General features: G+C 41.7%; 1 protein-coding gene and 1 long non-coding RNA gene across 7 annotated transcripts; both read left to right on the top strand.

Moving 5' to 3' along the window:
• Nucleotides 1–795: 795 nt before the first annotated feature.
• C22H1orf159 (chromosome 22 C1orf159 homolog) lies at nucleotides 796–15,545 on the top strand. Of its 5 annotated transcripts, XM_053962830.1 has the most exons (9): nucleotides 849–866; nucleotides 2,258–2,389; nucleotides 2,517–2,600; nucleotides 6,001–6,089; nucleotides 6,782–6,881; nucleotides 8,284–8,418; nucleotides 10,083–10,108; nucleotides 11,438–11,468; nucleotides 12,361–15,545. In XM_053962830.1, the coding sequence occupies exons 4-9, from the start codon at nucleotides 6,018–6,020 to the stop codon at nucleotides 12,429–12,431; spliced, it is 435 nt and encodes a 144-aa protein (XP_053818805.1). In that variant the 5' UTR covers nucleotides 849–866; nucleotides 2,258–2,389; nucleotides 2,517–2,600; nucleotides 6,001–6,017; the 3' UTR covers nucleotides 12,432–15,545. The 5 variants fall into 5 exon arrangements, with proteins under 5 accessions (XP_053818807.1, XP_053818804.1, XP_053818808.1 ...); XM_053962832.1 differs by lacking the exon at nucleotides 2,258–2,389 and having other exon boundaries at nucleotides 796–866; nucleotides 6,806–6,881; XM_053962829.1 differs by lacking the exon at nucleotides 2,258–2,389 and having other exon boundaries at nucleotides 796–866.
• A 4,284-nt stretch (nucleotides 15,546–19,829) lies between these two features.
• On the top strand, nucleotides 19,830–23,332 carry LOC128798887 (uncharacterized). Of its 2 annotated transcripts, XR_008434571.1 has the most exons (4): nucleotides 19,830–20,027; nucleotides 20,745–20,798; nucleotides 21,519–21,572; nucleotides 22,785–23,332. It is a non-coding gene; the product is annotated as an uncharacterized LOC128798887 (long non-coding RNA). The 2 variants fall into 2 exon arrangements; XR_008434570.1 differs by lacking the exon at nucleotides 19,830–20,027 and having other exon boundaries at nucleotides 20,660–20,798.
• Nucleotides 23,333–24,509: the final 1,177 nt, after the last annotated feature.

Below are 24,509 nucleotides of genomic sequence, written 5' to 3'. Positions count from 1 at the left end.
AATAAACCACGTTAAAATGAGGTTTTTATGGGAAATAAACCACGTTAAAATGAGGTTTTTATGGGAAATAAACCACGTTAAAAGGAGATTTTAATGGGAAACAAACCACACTAAAAGGAGATTTTTAGGGGAAATAAACCACGTTAAAATGATGTTTTAATGGGAAATAAACCACGTTAAAATGAGGTTTTTATGGGAAACAAACCACGTGAAAATGATTTTTTATGGGAAATAAACCCTCTGGTTTCCTGTGTGGAATTAAGGAACGCTCTGGGTGGGCTCCTCCGCCCCAGCCCGTCCCCAGGCAGGGCCATCCCCCTGTCCCTGGCTGCTCCAAGCTGGGCTCGGGCACTGCCAGGGATGGGTTTCCACATCTGGCACAGCTGGTTTTTCCCCCGATTTTTCCCCATTTTTCCCCATTTTTCCCCGAATTCCCGGGATTTTGGGGCGCCCAGGCCTCGACCCCGCCGCCTCCTCCCTCCCGCCGCGTCAGCGTTGCCAGGCAACGCCCAAAATGGCGGCGCGCGCGCGCGCGCGGGGCACGCCGGGAGCTGTAGTGCGGAGACCCCAACGCCCCCGCGCCCCGCCGGCAGCGCGGGACTCGCTCTCCCAGCAGGCGCCGCGGCGCCGCGCGAAAAGGCGGAGAGCGCGCATTTACCTGCGGGGAGCGGGGCGCGCCGCGGGTGCTGCTGGGATTTGTAGTTCCCAGCGGGGCGGCCGCTAGGCGAAGCGGCGCGGAGGGCGGCGGCCGCGGGACTACAACTCCCAGGGTGCGGCGGGGCGCAGCGGGCTGGGCGCCGGTGGAGGGCGGGGGGTACGAACGGGAACCTCGGCGGTGCCGGGGGGATGCTGAGGGGAGCCCTCAGGTGAGGAGGAGGAGGAGGAGGAGGAGGAAGAGGAAGAAGAAGAAGAAGCGGGAGGGGGAACGGGCGGCGAGCGCTGGGTGGGGCCCCATTGTTCGCGGGGAGCGGCGGAGGGCAGCGGTTCCTCATGGAGTCACCGAGTTCTCCGGGGATAATGGGCAGCGGGGGGGCCCGAGGGGCTCGGCTTTAGGATTTCAACTCGCCCCTTGTTCCTGCTCCTCGCCCAGCGCTTTTGGGGCCAGCTGGCTGCTGCAGGAATCCCGTCCTTATCCCCCGCCTGAAACTTTTATTTCCTAATCATTTAACTCGGTCGAAGACAATTTTTTTTGCCAGTCTGAGATTGCTGGGGGTCGCGGGGGTTTGGTGATGTTGTTCTGGCGTGGTTTTCCTGGCTAAGCTTCCCCCCAAATAAAGGGGATTTTGGTGCAGCGTTTGCGGGGTGGAAAAACCCCAAAGTGGCCATGGAAACATTGGGATTGTTGAGCTTGGAGAGGGGAACCTCTGGGGCGACCTCGCCGTGACCTTCCCGAGCCACAGGAGGGACAATATTTCCAGAGGATGGAGCGGCAGGACATGGAGCGAGGGGGGGTTAATCCCGAGCGACAAGGAGCGGCTTTAGGGTGGATTTTGGGAACAAAATCCCTGCCCGTGAGGCTGCTGGGATCCCGGCACTGGTTACCCCATGGAAATGCCATCCCTGGGATGCCCAAAGCCAGGCTGGGGCACTGCAAGGTGTCCCTGGGGGTGGCACCTTTTAAATCCCTTCCAACCATTCCTTTAGCCCGTTCCCAAACTGCTTTTCCCTGTGGGATATTCACCTCTGCTTCCCAAACCACTTTTCCCTGTGGAATATTCACCTCTGCTTCCTAAACTGCTTTTCCCTGTGGAATATTCACCTCTGCTTCCCAAACTGCTTTTCCCTGTGGGATATTCATCTCTGCTTCCCAAACCGCTTTTCCCCTGTGGAATATTCATCTCTGCTTCCGAAACTGCTTTTCCATGTGGAATATTCATCTCTCACTTTTCCCTGTGGGATATTCACCTCTGCTTCCCAAACCGCTTTTCCCCGTGGGATATTCATCTCTCACTTTTCCCCGTGGGATATTCATCTCTCACTTTTCCCTGTGGAATATTCATCTCTCACTTTTCCCTGTGGGATATTCACCTCTGCTTCCCAAACCACTTTTCCCCGTGGGATATTCACCTCTGCTTTCCAAACCATTTTTCCCTGTGGAATATTCATCTCTCACTTTTCCCTGTGGGATATTCACCTCTGCTTCCCAAACCGCTTTTCCCCGTGGAATATTCATCTCTCACTTTTCCCCGTGGAATATTCATCTCTCACTTTTCCCCGTGGGATATTCACCTCTCCTCCTGATTTTTCGTGCTTGCAGCGCGTGCTGGAGGAGCAGAAGGAGTCCCAGCAGCAAACAGGGATGGATGTTTGCTCAAGGCAGGCGCGGAGCAGCTCTTGCAGCAAAGCCCGGCTCAAGGCGGCTCTGGTTAAACCCAGCTTTTAATTGCTGGTACAAAAGCCCGGCCGTGGAAAGGGCAGGGCTGGAGCTCAGCTCCGAGCTGGAAAAACGAGTCCTGCTCCAGCTGGGACTGAGAAAAGTTTGTTTTGTTGAACCTCTCTCTCTCTCTGTGCCACAGCAGGTTCCAGGTGAAATGAGTAGCGGGGCCTCGGGTGTTTGCTGGCAGCAGGGCCGGGTGCACAGGGCTCCGGGGGGCCTGCAGGTGAGCGGCACGTGCAGCTCCTCCAGCCCTTCTGTTCTCCCTGCTTTATCATTGTGATGTGTCAAACCCTTCTGTTCTCCCTGCTTTATCATTGTGATGTGTAAAACCCTTTCCTTCTTCCCTGCTTTATCATTTCAGTGTGTAAAACCCTTTCCTTCTTCCCTGCTTTATCATTTCAGTGTGTAAAACCCTTTCCTTCTTCCCTGCTTTATCATTTCAGTGTGTAAAACCCTTCTGTTCTCCTCTGATTTATCATTTCAGTGTGTAAAACCCTTCTGTTCTCCTCTGATTTATCATTTCAGTGTGTAAAACCCTTCTGTTCTCCTCTGATTTATCATTTCAGTGTGTAAAACCCTTTCCTTCTTCCCTGCTTTATCATTTCAGTGTGTAAAACCCTTCTGTTCTCCTCTGATTTATCATCTCAGTGTGTAAAACCCTTTCCTTCTTCCCTGCTTTATCATTGTGATGTGTAAAACCCTTTCCTTCTTCCCTGCTTTATCATTTCAGTGTGTAAAACCCTTCTGTTCTCCTCTGCTTTATCATTTCAGTGTGTAAAACCCTTCTGTTCTCCTCTGCTTTATCATCTCAGTGTGTAAAACCCTTCTGTTCTTCCCTGATTTATCATTTCAGTGTGTAAAACCCTTCTGTTCTCCTCTGATTTATCATTTCAGTGTGTAAAACCCTTCTGTTCTCTCTGATTTATCATTTCAGTGTGTAAAACCCTTTCCTTCTTCCCTGCTTTATCATTTCAGTGTGTAAAACCCTTCTGTTCTCCCTGCTTTATCATTTCAGTGTCTAAAACCCTTTCATTCTTCTCTGTTTTAACATTTCAGCTTTTACAACCCTTTCATTCTTCTCTGTTTTAACATTTTATCTTTTAAAACCCTTTTGTTTTTCTCTCAGTTTTGTCATTTTATCTTTTAAAACCCTTTCATTCTTCTCTCAGTTTTGTCATTCCAGCTTTTAAAACCCTTTCATTCTCTGTTTTAACATTTCAGCTTTTAAAACCCTTTTGTTTTTCTCTCCGTTTTGTCATTTCAGCTTTTAAAACCCTTTCATTCTTCTCTCAGTTTTATAATTTCATCTTTTAAAACCCTTTTGTTCTTCTCTGTTTTAACATTTTATCTTTTAAAACCCTTTTGTTCTTCTCTGTTTTAACATTTTATCTTTTAAAACCCTTTCATTCTTCTCTCAGTTTTGTCATTCCAGCTTTTAAAACCGTTTCATTCTTCTCTCAGTTTTATCATTTCAACTTTTCTCCTCAGTTTTATCATTTGGGCTTTTCCAGCCCTCTCTGGTTCTGCTCTCAGCTTTATCTCTTCTTTTATTAAGCAGCTTTTGGGCGTGCTGTGGATTGGGAATTGTGAAACCACCTGAATTTCAGGCACGGTTTCTCTCCACTTCCCTCCTTTTCCCAGCTGCTGAAATAATTCCCAAGCTCCAGCAACACTTTCAGCCAGAAAAATGCTGATAAAGGAACAGAAAACAGAAGGAAACTGTGCAGATAAGGGAAGCGTTTTGCCTGCAGGAGTGGGAGGAGAGCCCCGAGGTGTTTGTGAAGCAAAAAGAGGCAAAATTCCCTCCCGGGTTTCATTCCCGTGCAGATCCCAGCTGGCAGAGATTTGGGATTTGCTCCAAAGGTGAAATCCTTGTTGGAATTCCGAAATCTGCCTTCCCCAAACTGAGCTGGCAGGAAAATCCTCAGGGGTTTTCTAATTCAGGCAGAGTTTTGTGTTTAAATGTTTAATTGTCAACGCTTAAAAGCCTTTCATTCTTCTCTCAGTTTTATAATTTCAACTTTTCTCCTCAGTTTAATAATTTCCAATTTTCCAGCCCTCTCTGGTTCTGCTCTCAGCTTTATCTCCTCAGAATTAGGCAGCTTTTGGGTGTGGCTAATAATTGAATATATTCTCATTCAGGCAGAGGATTTCTATATGTATTTTTATATTTTTTTTTCCCCAAATCCACAGGAAAAACCCTGCCAAATGTAGAACAGATTTTTTTGGGGCAATTTATTTTGCTGTGGGTGTTTGATCCTGAGGAAATCTGTGGGAAATTTGTCAATTTTGGGATGGTTTGGAGGGAATTTCAAGCTCCTCCTCCTCAGGGTCGGTGGATCCTCAATCTCCTCAAGGTTTGGGATTTTTTTTCCTCTCTAAATTTGAATTTATGAGATAAAACCTCGTCCTTGGAGGCAGCAAAATGTTGTGTTTGACCAGAAAATGCTAAAAGTTGTTGTTCCTTCCCAGGGTGTGAAATCCTTGTTGGAATTCCAACATTTTCCTGCGCTGGCGGGAAAATCCTGAGGGGAAAAAAAATCTTCTCATTCAGGCAGAGGCTTTATTTATCTATAAATATTTCTATTTTTTTTTCCCAAATCCATAGGGAAAACCCTGCCAAATATAGAACAGATTTTTTTGGGGGCAATTTATTTTGCTGTGGGTTTTTGATCCTGAGGAAATCTGTGGGAAATTTGTCAATTTTGGGATGGTTTGGAGGGAATTTCAAGCTCCTCCTCCTCAGGATCAGTGGATCCTCAATCTCCTCAAGGTTTGGGATTTTTTTTCCTCTCTAAATTTGAATTTATGAGGTAAAACCTCGTCCTTGGAGGCAGCAGAATGTTGAGTTTGACCAGAAAATGCTAAAAGTTGTTGTTCCTTCCTGGGAACCTGAATAATCAGGTGTTGACAAGAATTGAAATAATAATTGAATTTTATAATTTTTTAATCAATAATCCTTTTTCATCTGTGTTTGGTTACTCTTTGAGCAAGCAGGTGTTGACAAAAATCGAAATAATTTAATTTTTTCATTTTTAATAACTAATCCTCGTCTGTATTTGGTTACTCTTTGAGCAAGCAGATGTTGACAAGAATCAAAATAATTGAATTTTTTCATTTTTAAATAAATAATCCTTCCTCGTCTGTGTTTGGTTACTCTTTGAGCAAGCAGGAGTTGGCAAAAATCGAAATAATAATTTAATTTTATTATGGTTTTTTATAAATAATCCTTCCTCATCTGTGATTTTTTATTATTTGAGTAAACAGGTGTTGACAAAAATCTAAATAATTGAATTTTTTCATTTTTTAATCAATAATCCTTTTTCATCTGTGTTTGGTTATTCTTTGAGCAAGCAGGTGTTGACAAAAATCAAAATAATTGAATTTTTTCATTTTTAAATAAATAATCTTTCCTCGTCTGTGTTTGGTTACTCTTTGAGCAAGCAGGAGTTGGCAAGAATTAAATAATTTCATTTTCTTTGTCATTCGTTCCATCTGACAATCTCTAATCCTGGTTTTCTCTATTTCCTGATCCTTCCCTTTCCCCAACGTCTTCAGCGCAGGGCAGCAGAATTCCCGGCTCCTGCAGGAGCAATGGGAATTTATTCCCAGTTTTCCTGCAGGTCCGTGTTTCCCCGGGATGGAGGTGCCCTCGGTGCTTCTCCTGACCAGGCTCGTGGCAGAAGCTGCTGGAAAATCCACGGAAAACTCGGTGAGTGCTCCAGGAATTGAATTGGATTTTATTTTATTTTATTTTATTTTATTTTATTTTATTTTATTTTATTTTATTTTATTTTATTTTATTTTATTTTTATTTTAATTTTAATTTTTATTTTATTTTAATTTTTATTTTATTTTATTTTATTTTATTTTATTTTATTTTATTTTATTTTTATTTTATTTTATTTTATTTTATTTTATTTATTTTTTAAAATTTTTATTTTATTTGTCTTTAATTTTAATTTTTTTAATTTCATTTTATTTTTAATTTAATTTAATTTAATTTTTATTTTATTTTTTTAAATTTTATTGTAATTTTATTTTAATTTCATTTTAATTTAATTGAATTTTAATTTTAATTTTAATTTTAATTTAATTTTTTTTATTTTATTTTTTATTTTATTTTATTTTTATGTTATGTTATTTTTATTTTATTTTATTTTATATTATTTTTAATTTTATTTTATTTTATTTTTATTTTTATTTTTATTTTTATTTTTATTTTTATTTTTATTTTATTTTACTTTCATTTATAAAACATGGATCTATAAAAAAAAAGGATTTATTTTAAAAAAGTTGATTCATTAAGAATCGATTTATTTAAGAACAGACGTATAAAATAAAATCAGATTAATGAACATGAAATGAAACTTCCCTCCCGGCGGGACTGGGGGGATCCCTCAGGGACCCCCGGGATTGTCTCCGCAGGCGCCGGCGCCCGCCTGCTGCGAGGGGATGCTGGACCCCAACGGCTCCTGCGCGCTCGGCCCGCGCTGCGGCACAGGTAGGAGCACTGCGGCAGCAATGCAGCACAGGTAGGAGCAATGCAGCACAGGTAGGAGCAATGCAGCACAGGTAGGAGCACTGCGGCAGCAATGCAGCACAGGTAGGAGCAATGCAGCACAGGTAGGAGCAATGCAGCACAGGTAGGAGCAATGCGGCAGCAATGCAGCACAGGTAGGAGCAATGCGGCACAGGTAGGAGCAATGCGGCAGCAATGCAGCACAGGTAGGAGCACTGCGGCAGCAATGCAGCACAGGTAGGAGCAATGCGGCACAGGTAGGAGCACTGCGGCAGCAATGCAGCACAGGTAGGAGCAATGCAGCACAGGTAGGAGCAATGCGGCAGCAATGCAGCACAGGTAGGAGCGATGCGGCAGCAATGCAGCACAGGTAGGAGCACTGCGGCAGCAATGCAGCACAGGTAGGAGCAATGCGGCAGCAATGCAGCACAGGTAGGAGCAATGCGGCAGCAATGCAGCACAGGTAGGAGCAATGCGGCAACAATGCAGCACAGGTAGGAGCAATGCGGCAGCAATGCGGCACAGGTAGGAGCAATGCAGCATCAGCAGCACAGGTAGGAACAATGCGGCAGCAATGCAGCAATGCAGCACGGGTAGGAGCAATGCAGCACAGGGCTCGCTCAGCAGCAATGCAGCACAAGTAGGAGCGATGCAGCACAGGGAACAATGCAGCAATGCAGCACAGGTAGGGAACAATGCAGCAAAGCATCGCTCGGCAGCAATGCAGCACAGGTAGGAGCAATGCAGCAAAGCCTCGCTCAGCAGCAATGCAGCACAGGTAGGAGCAATGCAGCTGCCTTTTTTGGACAAAATCTGGGAAATCGCGGCACGGACAGGGCTAAGTCCGTAGGCAGGGCTGAATGCACTCCTGTCTGCTGGGTGGGAAAAAGATAAAATAGGATAAGGATAAAATAAGGATCAAATAAGATAAGGATCAAATAAGATAAAGATAAAATAGGATAGGGATCAAATAAGATAAAGATAAAATAGGATAAGGATAAAATAAGATAAAGATAAAATAGGATAAGGATAAAATAAGATAAAGATAAAATAAGATAAAGATAAAATAAGATGAGGATAAAGTAAGATAAGGATAAAATAAGATAAAGATAAAATAAGATAAAGATAAAATAAGATGAGGATAAAACAAGATGAGGATAAAATAAGATGAGGATCAAATAAGATAAGGATCAAATAAGATAAAGATAAATAGGATAAGGATAAAATAAGATGAGGATCAAATAAGATAAGGATAAGACAAGATGAGGATCAAATAAGATGAGGATCAAATAAGATGAGGATCAAATAAGATAAAGATAAAATAAGATGAGGATAAGATAAGATAAGATAAGGATAAGACAAGGGCATCCGTCTCCTCCTGCAGGCGGCCCCGAGGCGGCGGCGGCGCTGATCCTGGGCTCCTTCCTGCTCTGCCTCTTCCTCATCCTCTCCGTGGCCGCGTTCTTCCACCTGCGCCGCGGCAGCCGGCTGCCGGGGCTGCTGCACGCCAGGAGCAAAGGTAAAGCCACACCTTAATGAGGGGTGCGTTAACGAGCTCTGCTCTGCTCACGGCCCCGAGCGGGGACTTCCCCTCAGCGGCCCCGCTCTGGGGAGAAAACGCCCATTTTTGGGAAAAAAATTCCCAATTTGGGGCTCAAAAATTCCCGCTCTGGGGAGAAAACGCCCATTTTTGGGAAAAAAATTCCCAATTTGGGGCTCAAAAATTCCCGCTCTGGGGAGAAAACGCCCATTTTTGGGAAAAAAATTCCCAATGTGGGGCTCAAAAATTCCCGCTCTGGGGAGAAAACGCCCATTTTTGGGAAAAAATTCCCAATGTGGGGCTCAAAAATTCCCGCTCTGGGGAGAAAACGCCCATTTTTGGGAAAAAAATTCCCAATGTGGGGCTCAAAAATTCCCATTTTTGGGCTCAAAAATTCCCATTCTGGGGAGAAAATTCCCATTCTGGGGAGAAAATTCCCATTTCCTGGAGAAAATTCCCATTTTGGGGAGAAAATTCCCATTTTGGAGAGAAAATTCCCATTCTGGGGAGAAAATTCCCATTTCCTGGAGAAAACGCCCATTTTTGGGAAAAAAATTCCCAATTTGGGGCTCAAAAATTCCCGCTCTGGGGAGAAAACGCCCATTTTTGGGCTCAAAAATTCCCACTCTGGGGAGAAAATTCACATTTTCTGGAGAAAATTCCCACTCTGGGGAGAAAACTCCCATTTTCTGGAGAAAATTCCCAATTTGGGGCTCAAAAATTCCCGCTCTGGGGAAAAAACGCCCATTTTTGGGAAAAAAATTCCCAATTTGGGGCTCAAAAATTCCCGCTCTGGGGAGAAAACGCCCATTTTTGGGAAAAAAATTCCCAATTTGGGGCTCAAAAATTCCCGCTCTGGGGAGAAAACTCCCATTTTGGGAAAAAAAATCCCATTCTGGGGAGAAAATTCACATTTTCTGGAGAAAATTCCCATTCTGGGGAGAAAATTCCCATTCTGGCGAGAAAATTCCAATTTTTGGGAAAAAAAATCCCAATCTGGGGCTCGAAAATTCCCCTTTTCTGGAGAAAATTCCCCTTTTCTGGAGAAAATTCCCAATTTTGAGGTCATAAATTCCCATTCTGGGGAGAAAATTCCCATTTTTGGGCTCATAAATTCCCTTTTTCGGGAGAAAATTCCCATTTTGGGAAAAAAATTCCCATTCTGGGGAGAAAATTCCCATTTTGAGCTCATAAATTCCCGTTTTGGGCAGAAAATTCCCATTTTCTGGAGAAAATTCCCATTTTGGGGCTCATAAATTCCCATTTTGGGGAGAAAATTCCTGTTTTCTGGAGAAAATTGCCATTTTGAGCTCAAAAATTCCCATTTTGGGGAGAAAATTCCAAATTTTGAGGTCATAAATCCCCATTTTATGGAGAAAATTCCCAATTTTGACCTCAAAAATCCCAATTTTCAGCTCATAAATTCCCATTTTATGGAGGAATTCCCATTTTGTGCCGATGAATTCTCCCAATCCCTTCTCCAAATGGGAATTTTGAAGATTTTCGTTGCATTTTGGGACAAAATTCCCTTTTTTAACCAGAGATTTATTCCCTGCGTGGCTTTGGTTTTGGCAAAGGAACATTCCCAGCCTTCAAATTAATTAAAATAATCTTCATTAATTTTCTTTTTTCTTCTCTTTTAGCTTCTGTTCTGCAGCCCAGTGAAACGGTGAGTTCTGCTTCTGGGGGGACAAGAAATCAGCAAGAATTTCCTTTTTAATTGACAAAAATTTTCCATTTTAATTAACAAAAATTTCCTTTTTCATTGGCAAAAAACTCCATTTTAATTAACAAAAAATTTCCATTTAAATTGACAAAAATTTCCTTTTTAATTAACAAAAATTTCCTTTTTAATTGACAAAAAAATTCCATTTAAATTGACAAAAATTTGCATTTAAATTGACAAAAAAAATTCTTTTTAATTGAAAAAAATTTCCATTTTAATAGGCAAAAATTTCCGTTTTAATTGACAAAAATTTCCATTTTAATTAACAAAAATTTTGATTTAAATTAACAAAAATTTCCACTTTAATTAAAAAATTCCATTTAAATTGACAAAATTTTCCTTTTTAATTAACAAAAAATTCAATTTTAATTAAAAAAATTCCATTTTAATTGGCAAAAATTTCCATTTTAATTAAAAAATTCCATTTAAATTGACAAAATTTTCCTTTTAAATTGACAAAAAATTCCATTTAAATTAAAAAAAATTCCATTTTAAGTAACAAAAATTTTGTTTTGAATTAACAAAAATTTCCATTTTAATTAAAAAAAATCCATTTAAATTGACAAAAATTTCCTTTTTAATAAAAAAAAATCCATTTGAATTGACAAAAATTTTCATTTTAATTAACAAAAATTTTGATTTAAATTAACAAAATCGAGATTTTATTGAGCAACTCCTTAATTGCTGAATTAATTGCTGAAAATCCTGATTTTTTTAAGGAAAAACTCTTAAAAAGTGCTTTTTTCATGAATAAAATTGGAATTTTTAAAAATTCCTGAATTTTTTAAGGAAAAACCATTAAAAAGTGCTTTTTTTCAGGAATAAAATTGAAATTTTTTTAATTCCTGCTTTTCTTAAGGAATAACTGTTTAAAAAGTGCTTTTTTTACATTAATATTATTGGAATTTTTTTTAAATCCTGAACTTTTTAAGGAAAAACCATTGAAAAAGTGCTTTTTTTCAGGAATAAAATTGGATTTTTTTTTTTAATTCCTGGCTTTTTTAAAGGAAAAACCATTATAAAAGTGGTTTTTACATGAATATTACTGGAATTTTTTTTTTAAATTCCTGAACTTTTTAAGGAAAAACCATTTAAAAAGTGCTTTTTTTCAGGAATAAAATTGGAATTTTTAAAAATTCCTGATTTTTTTAAGGAAAAACCATTGAAAAAGTGCTTTTTTTCAGGAATAAAATTGGATTTTTTTAAAATTCCTGAATTTTTTAAGGAAGAACCATTAAAAATGCTTTTTTTTGACCTCCTGCTGCCCCTCAGGCCTCCATGATCCCTCCTGCAGCTTCCTCAGGTGAGGAGATTTGCTAAAATCCCACAAAAATCCCCAAAATTCCCGGGCTCAGGAGCGGAAATGCCCGGGATGGGATTTTGGGGTTTGGGTTGGGTTTGGGGCCGGGTTTAGTGGGGTTGGGGCCGGGTTTAGTGGGTTTGGGGCTGGTTTAGTGGGGTTGGGGCTGGGTTTAGTGGGGTTGGGGCTGGTTTAGTGGGGTTGGGGCTGGTTTAGTGGGTTTGGGGCTGGGTTTAGTGGGGTTGGGGCTGGTTTAGTGGGTTTGGGGCTGGTTTAGTGGGGTTGGGGCTGGTTTAGTGGGGTTGGGGCTGGTTTAGTGGGGTTGGGGCTGGGTTTAGTGGGGTTGGGGCTGGTTTAGTGGGTTTGGGGCTGGTTTAGTGGGTTTGGGGCTGGTTTAGTGGGGTTGGGGCTGGTTTAGTGGGGTTGGGGCTGGTTTAGTGGGGTTGGGGCTGGGTTTGGGGCTGGTTTAGTGGGGTTGGGGCTGGTTTAGTGGGTTTAGGTTGGGGGGTGGGTTTTGGGGATTTAGGCTTGGTTTTATGGTTGGGTTTTTGTGGGTTGTGTGTTTAGTTTTGGGTTTGAGGTTGGATTTTGTGGGTTTAGTTTTGGGTTTGGGTTTTGTGGGTGTAGTTTGGGAATTGGGTTTTGGGGGATTTAGGCTTGGTTTTGTGGGGTTAATACTGGGTTTGGGGTTAAAAACCACAAAACTCGACCCCGGATCCCCAAAACCCAACCCCAAAACCCAACCCCAAACCCAACCCTAAACCCCCAAAACCCAACCCCAAAACCCAGCCCCAAACCCTTCTATGTCTCAATCCCCACATCCCCTCTCTGTTCTTCGGGAATTCCCTCCTGGCTCCCATCCCAGGGGATTTTTTGGGATGTTTTTTCCCGGCAGTGCGGAAGCCGCGCTACGTCCGCCGCGAGCGCTCGCTGGGCCCGCCCGACAGCCGTGTCAGCAACGTCTGAGCCCGGCCTGGAGATCCTGGCCTGGAGATCCCAGCCCAACCCAGCCTGGAGAGCCCGGCCTGGACAGCCCGGCCCAACCTGGCCTGGAGAGCCCGGCCTGGAGAGCCTGGCCTGGCCTGGGGAGCCCGGCCTGGAGATCCCAGCCTGGAGAGCCCGGCCTGGAGATCCTGGCCTGGAGAGCCCGGCCTGGAGATCCTGGCCTGGAGAGCCCGGCCCAACCTGGCCTGGAGATCCCGGCCTGGAGAGCCCGGCCCAACCTGGCCTGGAGATCCCGGCCTGGAGAGCCTGGCCTGGCCTGGAGATCCCGGCCTGGAGAGCCCGGCCCAACCTGGCCTGGAGATCCCGGCCTGGAGAGCCTGGCCTGGCCTGGGGAGCCCGGCCTGGAGATCCTGGCCTGGAGAGCCCGGCCCAACCTGGCCTGGAGATCCCGGCCTGGAGAGCCTGGCCTGGCCTGGGGAGCCCGGCCTGGAGAGCCCGGCCTGGAGAGCCCGGCCTGGGGATCCCAGCCCAGCCCGGCCTGGAGATCCCGGCCTGGAGAGCCCGGCCCAACCTGGCCTGGAGATCCCGGCCTGGAGATCCCAGCCCAACCCAGCCTGGAGAGCCCGGCCCAACCCAGCCTGGGGAGCCCGGCCTGGGGATCCCGGCCTGGAGATCCCGGCCTGGGGAGCCCGGCCCAACCCAGCCAGGAGATCCCAGCCTGGAGATCCTGGCTCAGCCCAGCCCAGCCCGGCCCAGCTCTGCCCAGCCCAGCCTGGCCCAGCCCAGCCCGGCCCAACCCGGCCCAGCCCAGCCCGGCCCGGCCCAGCTCAGCCCAGCCCGGCCCAGCCCAACCCGGCCCAGCCCAGCCCGGCCCAGCCCGGCCCAGCCCAACCCGGCCCAGCCCAGCGCAGCCCAGCCCGGCCCAGCCCAGCCCAGCCCAGCCCGGCGATCCTGGCCCAGCCCAGCCCAGCTCAGCCCAGCTCAGCCCAGCCCAGCCCAACCTGGCCCAGCCCAGCCCGGCCCAGCCCAACCCGGCCCAGCCCAGCCCAGCCCGGCCCGGCCCAGCCCGGCAGCTGGATTTGTTTTTATCTCCTTTAAAACCAACGAGATTTTGGTGGAATTTTCAGGGATAAAACCCAAATCTTGGAGAGGTTCCTGTGCCAAAAAATTCCAAATTTTTCCTCTTTATTATGAAAAATAAAGTTGTTTCCCTCCTGGCCAAGGAATTCCAGTTGAAATTCCCAATTTTTTTTTTTTTTCTTTGGAGGATTTGGGAGATTCCAACTTGGAATTTTGATCATTTCCAATTTTCTGCTGCTGAGATTTTTTTTTTTTTCCCCCAAATAGGAAGTTTTTATCCTGGAATTCAGAATTCTTGAGGATTTTCCAAATTCCTGAGGAATTTCTGAATTCCAAAGAGAGGGGAAAAAAAAAAAAAAAGGAGGAACTATGCAAATAATTCCAAGGAATTCCTGTGTGTTTAATTAACTTAATTGCTGAAATGTTAATTTATTGAAGGATCAGCTCCTTTTTCTGTCTCTTCTCGTGTGGGATTTGCTTTAATTGGTGTCTAAAAATGGGATTTGTGTCCTGAAAAATGGGATTTGTGTCCTGAAAAATGGGATCTGTGAAACTAAAAATCTAAAAACGGGATTTGTGTCGTTAAAAATGCAACAACTGAGTTCTGTGTGTGGTTAAAATCGAGTTTTTCTCAGGGATTTTTACCCAGAAAACTTGAAAATCCCAAAATTTTTACACGGAAAACGTGAAAATCCCAAGGTTTTTACCCAGAAAATGTAAAAACCCCAAAATTTTTCCCCACTTTTGGGGTGTGGTTCAGCTTTGCCATCGCTGTGAGCTCCTGGTTGAGTTTGTGGGGTTTTGGGGTTGGGTTTTATGGGTTCAGGTTTGGGGTTTGGGGTTGGGTTTTATGGGTTGAGTTTTGGTTTTATGGGTTCAGGTTTGGGTTTTGGGGCTGAGTTTTGTGGGTTTAGGTTGGGTTTTATGGGTTTAGTTTTTGGTTTGGGGCTAAGGTTGGGTTTTGTGGGCTCAGGTTTGAGTTTTGGGGTTCAGTTTTGGTTTTGTGGGTTCAGGTTTGGGTTTTGGGGTTGGGCTTTGTGGGTTTAGGTTGGGTTTTATGGGTTTAGTTTTGGGTTTTGGGGTTCAGTTTTGGTTTTATGGGTTCAGGTTTGGGTTTTGGGGCTGAGTTTTGTGGGGTTGAGCTTTGGGGATTTAGGTTTGGGTTTGGGGCTGAGGTTGGGTTTTGTGGGTTTAGTTTTGGGGTTCAGCTTTGTGGGTTTGGGGTTAAGGTTTGGTTTTTTGGGTTTAGTTTTGGGTTTGGGGCTGAGGTTGGGCTTTGTGGGGTTCAGGTTTGGGTTTGGGATTGAGCTTTGGGGGTTTAGTTTCGGGTTTGGGTTTTTGGGTTTAGTTTTGGGTTTTGGGGTTAAGGTTTGGTTTTATGGGTTTAGTTTGGGTTTGGGATTTGAGTTTTGTGGGTTTAATTTTGGGTTTTGTGGGGTTGAGCTTTGGGGTTTTGCTTTTTTTTTGGGTTTGGGATTGAGCTTTGGGGGCTTAGTTTTGGGTTTGGAGTTAAGGTTGGGTTTTATGGGTTTAGTTTGGGTTTGGGGTTAAGGTTGGGGTTTAATTTGGGGTTTTGTGGTTGAATTTTGTGGGTTTAGTGTTGGTTTTATGGGTTTAGTGTTGGGTTTGGGGTTGGGTTTTGTGGGTTTAGTTTGGTTTTATGGGTTTAGTGTTGGGCTTGGGACTGGGTTTAGTGGGTTTGGGTTTGTGATGGAGTTTGGTGGGTTTAGATTCGGATTTGGGGTTAAGGTTTGGGTTTAATTTGGGGTTTTGTGGTTGAATTTTGTGGGTTTCGTTTGGTTTTATGGCTTTAGTGTTGAGTTTTGGGCTTGGGTTTTGTGGGGTTGGTTTGGGCTTGGAGCTGAGCTTTGGTTTTGTGGGTTCCATGTTGAGTTCTCTGGGTTTTCCCTTCCTTTTCACCATCCAGTTCCCTTCCCAAAGCTCTGCTTTGGGTTCAAACCAACAAAACTCTGCTTTAAAACTCGGTTTTAACCCCCAGCATTTCCTGGATTTGTATCTTTGTACACGGTGCCAAAATAAAGAGATTTAAACTTTGCTTTTTTTTTTTTTTTTGGCTTTTCAGCTTTTTCTTGGGCTTTGATTAGAAAATAAAACAGAGGAAAAATTTGGGGAAAAAACATCAAATTCCGAGGCTGTGCTGCCCCTCAGGGAGAGCCGAGAGGGGAAATTTCCTTGTGGAAAATCCCTGAATTCCAGAGGCTCTGGAACTGGGAGAGCTTTAATTAGGAGCGAGCAATTAGCGCGGGCTTAATTACGATGTTTACCTGGAGCAGGTAAAGCCAGGCTTTAATTGCCTTTTGCCCTCCCTGCTGCCCACTGGGATCCGGGCTTGGGAAATTCCCAATTCCCCGTCCCAGGGAGGTCATTCCCACTGCGGGGTTTGGGCTGATTGCTTTGGAATTCCATGGATTATCCTTAAATTCCATGGATTTCCTGGAATTCCATGGATTTCCTTGAATTCCATGCATTTCCTTTGGATTTCCTTTGAATTCCATGCATTTCCTTTGGATTTCTTTGAATTCCATGGATTTCCTTTGGATTTCCTTTTAATTTCATGGATTTCTTTGGAATTCCATGGATTTCCTTTGGATTTCCTTTAGTTCTATGGATTTCCTTGAATTCCATGGATTTCCTTTGGATTTCCTTTGAATTCCATGCATTTCCTTTGGCTTCTGTGGATTTCCTTTGGGTTTCCTTTAATTTCAGGGATTTCCTTTGAATTCCATGGATTTCCTTTGGATTTCCTTGAATTCCATGGATATCCTTTAATTCCATGGATTTCTTTGGATTTCCTTTTAATTTCATGGATTTCTTTGGAATTCCATTGATTTCTTTTTAATTCCATGGATTTCCTTTGGATTTCCTTTGAATTCCATGGATTTCCTTTGGATTTCCTTTGGATTTCCTTTTAATTCCATGGATTTCTTTGGAATTTCATGGATTTCCTTTTAGTTTCTTTTTTTATTTCACGGATTTCCTTTAATTCTGTGGATTTCCTTTAGATTTCCTTTAATTCCATGGATTTCCTTTGAATTCCGTGGATTTCCTTTAATTCCATGGATTTCTTTGGAATTTCAGGGATTTCTTTTGGATTTCCTTTAATTCCATGGATTTCTTTTGGATTTCCTTTGAATTCCTTTTCAACTCCATGGATTTCTTTTTAACTCCAGGGATTTCCTTTTAATTCCACGTAGTTCCTTTAATTCCATTCAATTAAATTGATTTTTTAAAAAATTATTTCATAGATTTCTTGTTCATTCCATGGATTTCTTTTCATTCCATTCCTGGAATTCCCTGGAGCTGTGGCCACTGGGGGGAGTCGAAGGCAAGGAGAGTCCCGGGAAGTGGAGCTGGGAGCGAGAATTCCAATAATTCCTGGGAACAGGTGAATCCTCGGAATCATCCCGCGGAATCCCTGGAAAAAAACCAAATCATTCATTGCCCCTGGATCAGCAAATCCCGGGATTTGGACTCTGGATCAGCAAATCCCAAAAATTTTGGCTCTGGATCAGCAAATCCCGGATTTTGCTCCTGGATCAGAATCCCGGATTTTGGCTCTGGATCAGAATCCCGGATTTTGCCCCTGGATCAGCAAATCCCAGGATTTTGCTCCTGGATCAGAAATCCCAAGAATGTTGACCTTGGATCAGCAAATCCCAGATTTTGCCCCTGGATCAGAAATCCCAAAAATTTTGACCCTGGATCAGCAAATCCCAGATTTTGGCCCTGGATCAGAATCCCGGATTTTTCTCCTGGATCACAATCCCGGATTTTGGCCCGGGAATGGAGCTTTTCCCGCGCTTTTCCCGGGAATGCTCTGGAGCTGCTCATCCCTGGGAAAAGGCGGTTCCTCGAGTGCCCTGGGCCGGGCTTTAACGAGCCGAGCCCGAGCCCGGCTCCCTTATCTCTTCTGATAAACTCCCAACGGTCGCGGGGCGCTGCCAGCGAGCCGAGAAAAATCCCGATTCCATGGATCCCGATTCCATGGATCCTGATTTGATAGATCCCGATTTTATGGATCCTGATTTGATGGATCCCCATTTTATGGATCCCGATTTGATTTTATGGATCCCCATTTTATGGATCCCGATTTGATGGATCCCGATTTTACCGATCCCGATCTGATTTGATGGATCCCGATTTGATGGATCTCAATTTTATGGATCCCGATTTGATTTGATGGATCCTGATTTGATTTGATGGATCCCAATTTTATGGATCCCGATTTGATGGATCCCGATCTGATTTGATGGATCCCAATTTGATGGATCTCAATTTTGTGGATCCCAATTTTATGGATCCCGATTTGATTTTATGGATCCTGATTTGATTTTATGGATCCCGATTTTATTGATCCCAATTTTATGGATCCCGATCTGATTTGATGGATCCCGATCTGATTTGATGGATCCGGGTTTAATGGATCTCAATTTTATGGATCCTGATTTGATTTGATGGATCCCAATTTGATGGATCTCAATTTTATGGATCCCGATTTTATGGATCCTGATTTGATTTTATGGATCCCGATTTTATCGATCCCAATTTTATGGATCCCGATTTGATTTTATGGATCCTGGTTTTATGGATCCCAATTTTATGGATCCCGATTTGATTTTATGGATCCTGGTTTTATGGATCCCAATTTGATTTTATGGATCCTGATTTTGTGGATCCCAATTTGATTTTATGGATCCCGATTTGATGGATCCCCATGGAAAGCCGAGCTCTGCTGGGGCTCTTTGCTCGGCCAGGACAAATCCAGCTCCAAAAAAATTCCTGGGATAAGAAGAAAGTTTCCCCAAGGCTTAAAAAACCCTTAAAAAAAAGCTTTAATTTATTACAAAGGAATCTTTAATTTATTACAAAAGTACCTTTAATTTATTACAAAAAATATATTTAATTAATTATAAAAATATCTTTAATTTCTTACAAAGTTATATTTTATTTATTATTATTCTTCCCTATTTCTCTGGAATATTATTATTATTATTATCATTATCATTATCATTATTATTATAATTATTATTATAATTATTATTATAATTATTTATTTATTTATTTATTTATTTATTTATTATTCTTCCCTTTTTCTCTGGAATATCCCGCTGATGCTAACGATGCTAATTATATTTTATTTATTATTATCCTTCCCTTTTTCTCTGGAATATCCTGATGATGATTATTATTATTATTATATTTTATTTATTATTTTTCTTCCCTTTTTCCCTGGACACCTTTATTTATTCTCTCTTCCCAGTTCCTTACTGGGGACGGCCACTCCCAGCTTGGTGAATTCCGCGCTGGCCGCGGCGAGGACACAAAATAATAAAAATAAACCAGTCAACCCGAGGAGAAAACACGGAATTTTTGCTGCTTCCTCACCACACCCAAGGCTTTTCTCCTGCTGGTTTCTTCCTGCTCCAACGACCCAGAGGCAATTAAAAAAGTCGGTTTTAATGAAGCTTTAATTGCGCAGGTGCTCGGCAGCTCCCAGGGTGGAAAAGGGGCAGGTGCTGAGAGGGGAAAAAAAAAAGATAAATTTGACTTTAACAAGGACAAACAGCATAAAAACACCGGGATGTTTGTGGTGGGGCTCAGCTGGCAGTGCCAGCAAAAAAAATAAAAATAAAAATAAAAATAAAGAGTTTTTCTACTGGGATTTGAGGTGGGAATAAACAAAATACATAAATTTCTTATCATTTGGGGTGGGAATAAAAATAAATCAATTTCTTATCATTTGGGGTGGGAATAAACAAAATAAACCAATTTCTCATCATTTGGGGTGGGAATAAAGATAAATTTCTTATCATTTGGGGTGGGAATAAAAATAAATCAATTTCTTATAATTTGGGGTGGGAATAAACAAAATACATCAATTTCTTATCATTTGGGGTGGGAATAAACAAAATAAATCAATTTCTCATTATTTGGGGTGGGAATAAACAAAATTAATCAATTTCTTATCATTTAGGGTGGGAATAAACAAAATAAATAAATTTCTCATCCAGCGTCAGGGTGGGGCAGAGATTCTTCAAGCTTTGGATGGGATATTTTGATTTTTTTTTTTTTGTTTTGTTTTGGACGGTTTTGCTCAGGGATCCTCACCCCCTCCAGGAGGAAAATATTAGAAAAAAATAAAATTAGAAACTCAATTTTTTTTCATGGAATGAGCCCTGGGAATCCTCAGAGAACAGAACCTGGAAAAAAACCCCAGAAATCTCCCAGCTCCATTTCCTCTGCCTTCCTCAATTTCCCAGGTGTAAAAATACTGGAAAAATTCACTTTACACTGGGTGATTTCCAGCACCTTTGGTTCAAAAGTTGTTTTTTTTTTGATGTCTGGGTGCAGTTTGAGGTCTGATCCCAATTTTCCCAATTTTTTTTTAATTCTTCGCGGAGCTGCGATATTTGGGCCTTTTTCCTTGACCTGCATTTTGAAATATTCCCTTTGTGTTTTAAGGTGAATTTTCTCTCTTTGTGAGGGGAATGTGCCTGAATTTCAGTCCTCAAAGAGGTAAAAAATTATAAAAAAAGCAATAAATTGGTGTTTTTACCCATTTCAGTGATCAGAATTGTTAATTAGCTTGGTATCAGCATCTCTGAGGGGATTTGGGCCTTTTTCCTTGGCCTTGAATTTTTACAATTTCCTTTGTGTTTTAAGCTGAATTCTCCCTGTTTGTGAGGGGAATTTCAGTCCTCAAAGAGGTAAAAAGGATAAAAATAGCAATAAATTGGTGTTTTCACCAATTTCAATGATCAGAATTGTTAAATAGTTTTATTTCGGCATCTCTGAGGGGATTTGGGCCTTTTTCCTTGACCTGCATTGTGAAATATTTCCTTTGTGTTTTAAGGTGAATTCCCCTAGTTTGTGAGGGGAATATGTCTGAATTTCAACTCTCAAAGAGGTAAAAATGATAAAAATAGCAATAAATTGTTGTTTTTACCAATTTCAGTGATCAGAATTGTTAATTAGCTTGGTATCAGCACCTCTGCGGGGATTTGGGCCTTTTTCCTTGGCCCAGATTTTTTTAAATTTCCTTTTTGTTTTAAGGTGAATTCTCCCTGTTTGTGAGGGGAATTTCAGTCCTCAAAGAGGTAAAAATGATGAAAATAGCAATAAATTGGTGTTTTTACCCATTTCAGTGATCAGAATTGTGAGTTACTTTTGTTTCAGCACCTCTGAGGGGATTTGGGCCTTTTTCCTTGACCTTGAATTCCTTTCTGTTTTAAGCTGAATTCTCTCTGTTTGTGAGGGGAATATGCCGGAATTTCAACTCTCAAAAAGGTAAAAATGATAAAAATAGCAATAAATTGGTGTTTTTACCAATTTCAGTGATCACAATTGTGAATTACTTTTGTTTCAGCATCTCTGAGGGGATTTGGTCCCTTCTTGTTGACCTTGAATTTTTAGAATTTCCTTTGTGTTTTAAGCTGAATTCTCCCCGTTTGTGAGGAGAATGTGCCTGAATTTCAACCCTCAAAAAGGTGAAAAGAATAAAAATAACAATAAATTGGTGTTTTTACCCATTTCAGTGATCACAATTGTGAATTACTTTTCAGCCCTTCTGAGGGGATTTGGGCCTTTTTCCTTGGCCTGGAGTTTTTTATTCCCTCTGTGTTTTAAGGTGAATTCTCCCCGTTTGTGAGGGGAATGTGCCTGAATTTCAACCCTCAAAACGGTAAAAAGAACAAAAATAACAATAAATTGGTGTTTTTACCAATTTCAATGATCACATTTGTTAAATAGTTTTGTTTCAGCCCTACTGAGGGGATTTGGGCCTTTTTCCTTGACCTTGAGTTCCTTTGTGTTTTAAGGTGAATTCTCCCCGTTTGTGAGGGGAATTTCAGTCCTCAAAGAGGTAAAAATGATGAAAATAGCAATAAATTGGTGTTTTTACCAATTTCAGTGATCACAATTGTGAATTACTTTTGTTTCAGCCCTTCTGAGGGGATTTGGGCCTTTTTCCTTGGCTTGAAGTTTTTACAATTTCCTTTGTGTTTTAAGGTGAATTCTCCCAGTTTGTGAGGGGAATGTGCCTGGATTTCAGCCCTCAAAAAGGTAAAAAGAACAAAAATAACAATAAATTGGTGTTTTTACCAATTTCAATGATCACATTTGTTAATTAGTTTTGTTTCAGCCCCACTGAGGGGATTTGGGCCTTTTTCCTTGGCCTGGAGTTCCTTTTTGTTTTAAGGTGAATTCTCCCTGTTTGTGAGGGGAATTTCAGTCCTCAAAGAGGTAAAAGTGATGAAAATAACAATAAATTGGTGTTTTTACCCATTTCAGTGATTAGAATTGTGAGTTATTTTTGTTTCAGCACCTCTGAGGGGATTTGGGCCTTTTTCCTTGACCTTGAATTCCTTTGTGTTTTAAGCTGAATTCTCTCTGTTTGTGAGGGGAATATGTCTGAATTTCTACTCTCAAAGAGATAAAAATAATAAAAATAGCAATAAATTGGTGTTTTTACCCATTTCAGTGATCACAATTGTGAGTTACTTTTGTTTCAGCCCTTCGGAGGGGATTTGGGCCTTTTTCTTGGCCTTGAGGTTTTTTAATTTCCTTTGTGTTTTAAGGTGAATTATCCCCGTTTGTGAGGGGAATGTGCCTGAATTTCAACCCTCAACAAGGTAAAAAGAATAAAAATAGCAATAAATTGGTGTTTTTACCAATTTCAGTGATCACAATTGTGAATTACTTTTCAGCCCTTCTGAGGGGATTTGGGCCTTTTCCTTGACCTTGAATTTTTACAATTTCCTTTGTGTTTTAAGATGAATTCTCCCCGTTTGTGAGGGGAATGTGCCTGGATTTCAACCCTCAAAAAGGTAAAAAGAACAAAAATAGCAATAAATTGGTGTTTTTACCAATTTCAGTGATCACAATTGTGAATTACTTTTCAGCCCTTCTGAGGGGAATTGGGCCTTTTCCTTGGCCTGGAGTTTTTTATTCCCTCTGTGTTTTAAGGTGAATTCTCCCCGTTTGTGAGGGGAATGTGCCTGAATTTCAACCCTCAAAACAGTAAAAAGAACAAAAATAACAATAAATTGGTGTTTTTACCAATTTCAATGATCACATTTGTTAAATAGTTTTGTTTCAGCCCTACTGAGGGGATTTGGGCCTTTTTCCTTGACCTTGAGTTCCTTTGTGTTTTAAGGTGAATTCTCCCCGTTTGTGAGGGGAATTTCAGTCCTCAAAGAGGTAAAAATGATGAAAATAGCAATAAATTGGTGTTTTTACCCATTTCAGTGATCACAATTGTGTATTATTTTTCAGCCCTTCGGAGGGGATTCAGCCACAGGCCAGGAAAATGATTTCCATTTTAAAACAAAGCAGAAAAGAAGCGGCGCTCAGAGGATGAAAATTCCTGGAGCTCCACTCTCCCAGCTCTGCTATCTCCTCGTTTTCCCAGGAAAATGATTCCAATCCTTTCCCCCTCATCCCCTCCACCCTTGGAAGCTGAGAAACGACGGGGAAAAAAAAAAAAAAAAAAAGAGATTTTCCCCCATTTCCTCCCCTCAATTAAAAAAAAAAAAAAATCCTCTCCCAGGAAATAAATAACAAACCCAACCAAGCAGGGAGCATTTTCCTCGCCGGGAGCCGAAGTTAAAAATTATTCAAAGTGAAAATTCCTGGCCTGTGAAGCGGCGGCTCCGACTGTACCAGGCAAAGATTTCCACGCTGGAGATAAGAGAGCAGCGAGAAATCCCAAATTCCACCCGCAGCTCCCCTTTCCCACCTCGTTTTCCTTCTTTTTTTCTCTCCTTTTGGGATCAGCATTTCCTGGGTTTTCCTGGAGTTTAAAGCACAAAGAGGACTGGGCACCACAAGTAAGTGTTGGACTTTATCCTCTCTCCTAAGAAAGGAATTTTTTTTTTTTTTTTTTTTTTTTTTTTTCCTGAAGGATTCTTGGGTTGGGATTTTTATTTTTTTTTAGGGTATTTAGAGCAAAAAGGATTAAAAAAATCCTGGGTTTTGAGGCGAATTAAGGGAATTTCTTCAGGTATTGATGAGGACAAAGTGGTTCAAAGAGGTATTTCCCAATTTTCTGGTGATTCCTGGCAATTCCCAGCCATGTTTGAGAGGCAGGGAGGGAATTCCCACTGGAAAATCAAAGGAAAAATCACTCCCAAGCCCATTTTTTGGCATCCCGGGGATGTGTTGTGGTATTTTACCTGGATTTTTGCACTCTGAGGGATCCCAGAGCAGGTGGAAAATCAGGGATTTCCCCCTTGGAACAATCCCAAATCCCTGCTCTTCCTGCAGAGCCAAAAAAAAAAAATTAAAAAATGGGAATCTTTCTTAAAATGTGGCTGGAGAGAGGGAATTTTATTGAAATCTTGGATTTTTGGGATTGCTTTGAGTGTCAGCCCCAGAGGGCTGAGAACCCAGGGATGAAAAAAAATAAAAATAAAAATAAAAATAAAAATATTAAATAATAATAATTATTTATTATTATTATTATTATTATTATTATTATTATTATTATTATTATGAGGTCTGGCAGCATCGAATATCCCTAAAATCATCCAGAAGTCCCAAAAATCCTCCAAAAAATCGCTAAAATAATAAAAATAAATCCCTGAAATCATCCAGAGGGTCCCTAAAATCATCCAAAGATCCCTCAAGTCCTCAAAATGAGTTTTAAAAATCCCTAAAATCCTCCAAAATAATCCTTAGAATCCTTAAAATCATCCAGAATAATCCTTAAAATCCTTCAAATCCTCCAAAATAATCCTTAAAAATCCTTAAAATCCTCCCAAAAATCCCTAAAATCCTCCCAAGATCCCTAAAAATTTAAAAAAAAATCCTGAAATTATCCAGAGGTTCCCTAAAATCTTCCAAAAATCCCTAAAATCCTCCCAGAAATCCCTCAAGTCATCCCAAAAAATCCCTAATTCCTCCAAAGATCCCCAAAACCCTTCCAAAATTCCCTAAAATCCTCCTAAAATCCCTGAAATCATCCCAAAAATCCCCAAAATCATCCCAAAAATCATCCCA

This window comes from Vidua chalybeata, chromosome 22 (genome assembly GCF_026979565.1).
Source record: "Vidua chalybeata isolate OUT-0048 chromosome 22, bVidCha1 merged haplotype, whole genome shotgun sequence".
Lineage (NCBI taxonomy): Eukaryota > Metazoa > Chordata > Aves > Passeriformes > Viduidae > Vidua > Vidua chalybeata.
Note: the sequence above shows the minus strand (reverse complement) of the source record. Positions and strands in the feature narration are given on the sequence as shown.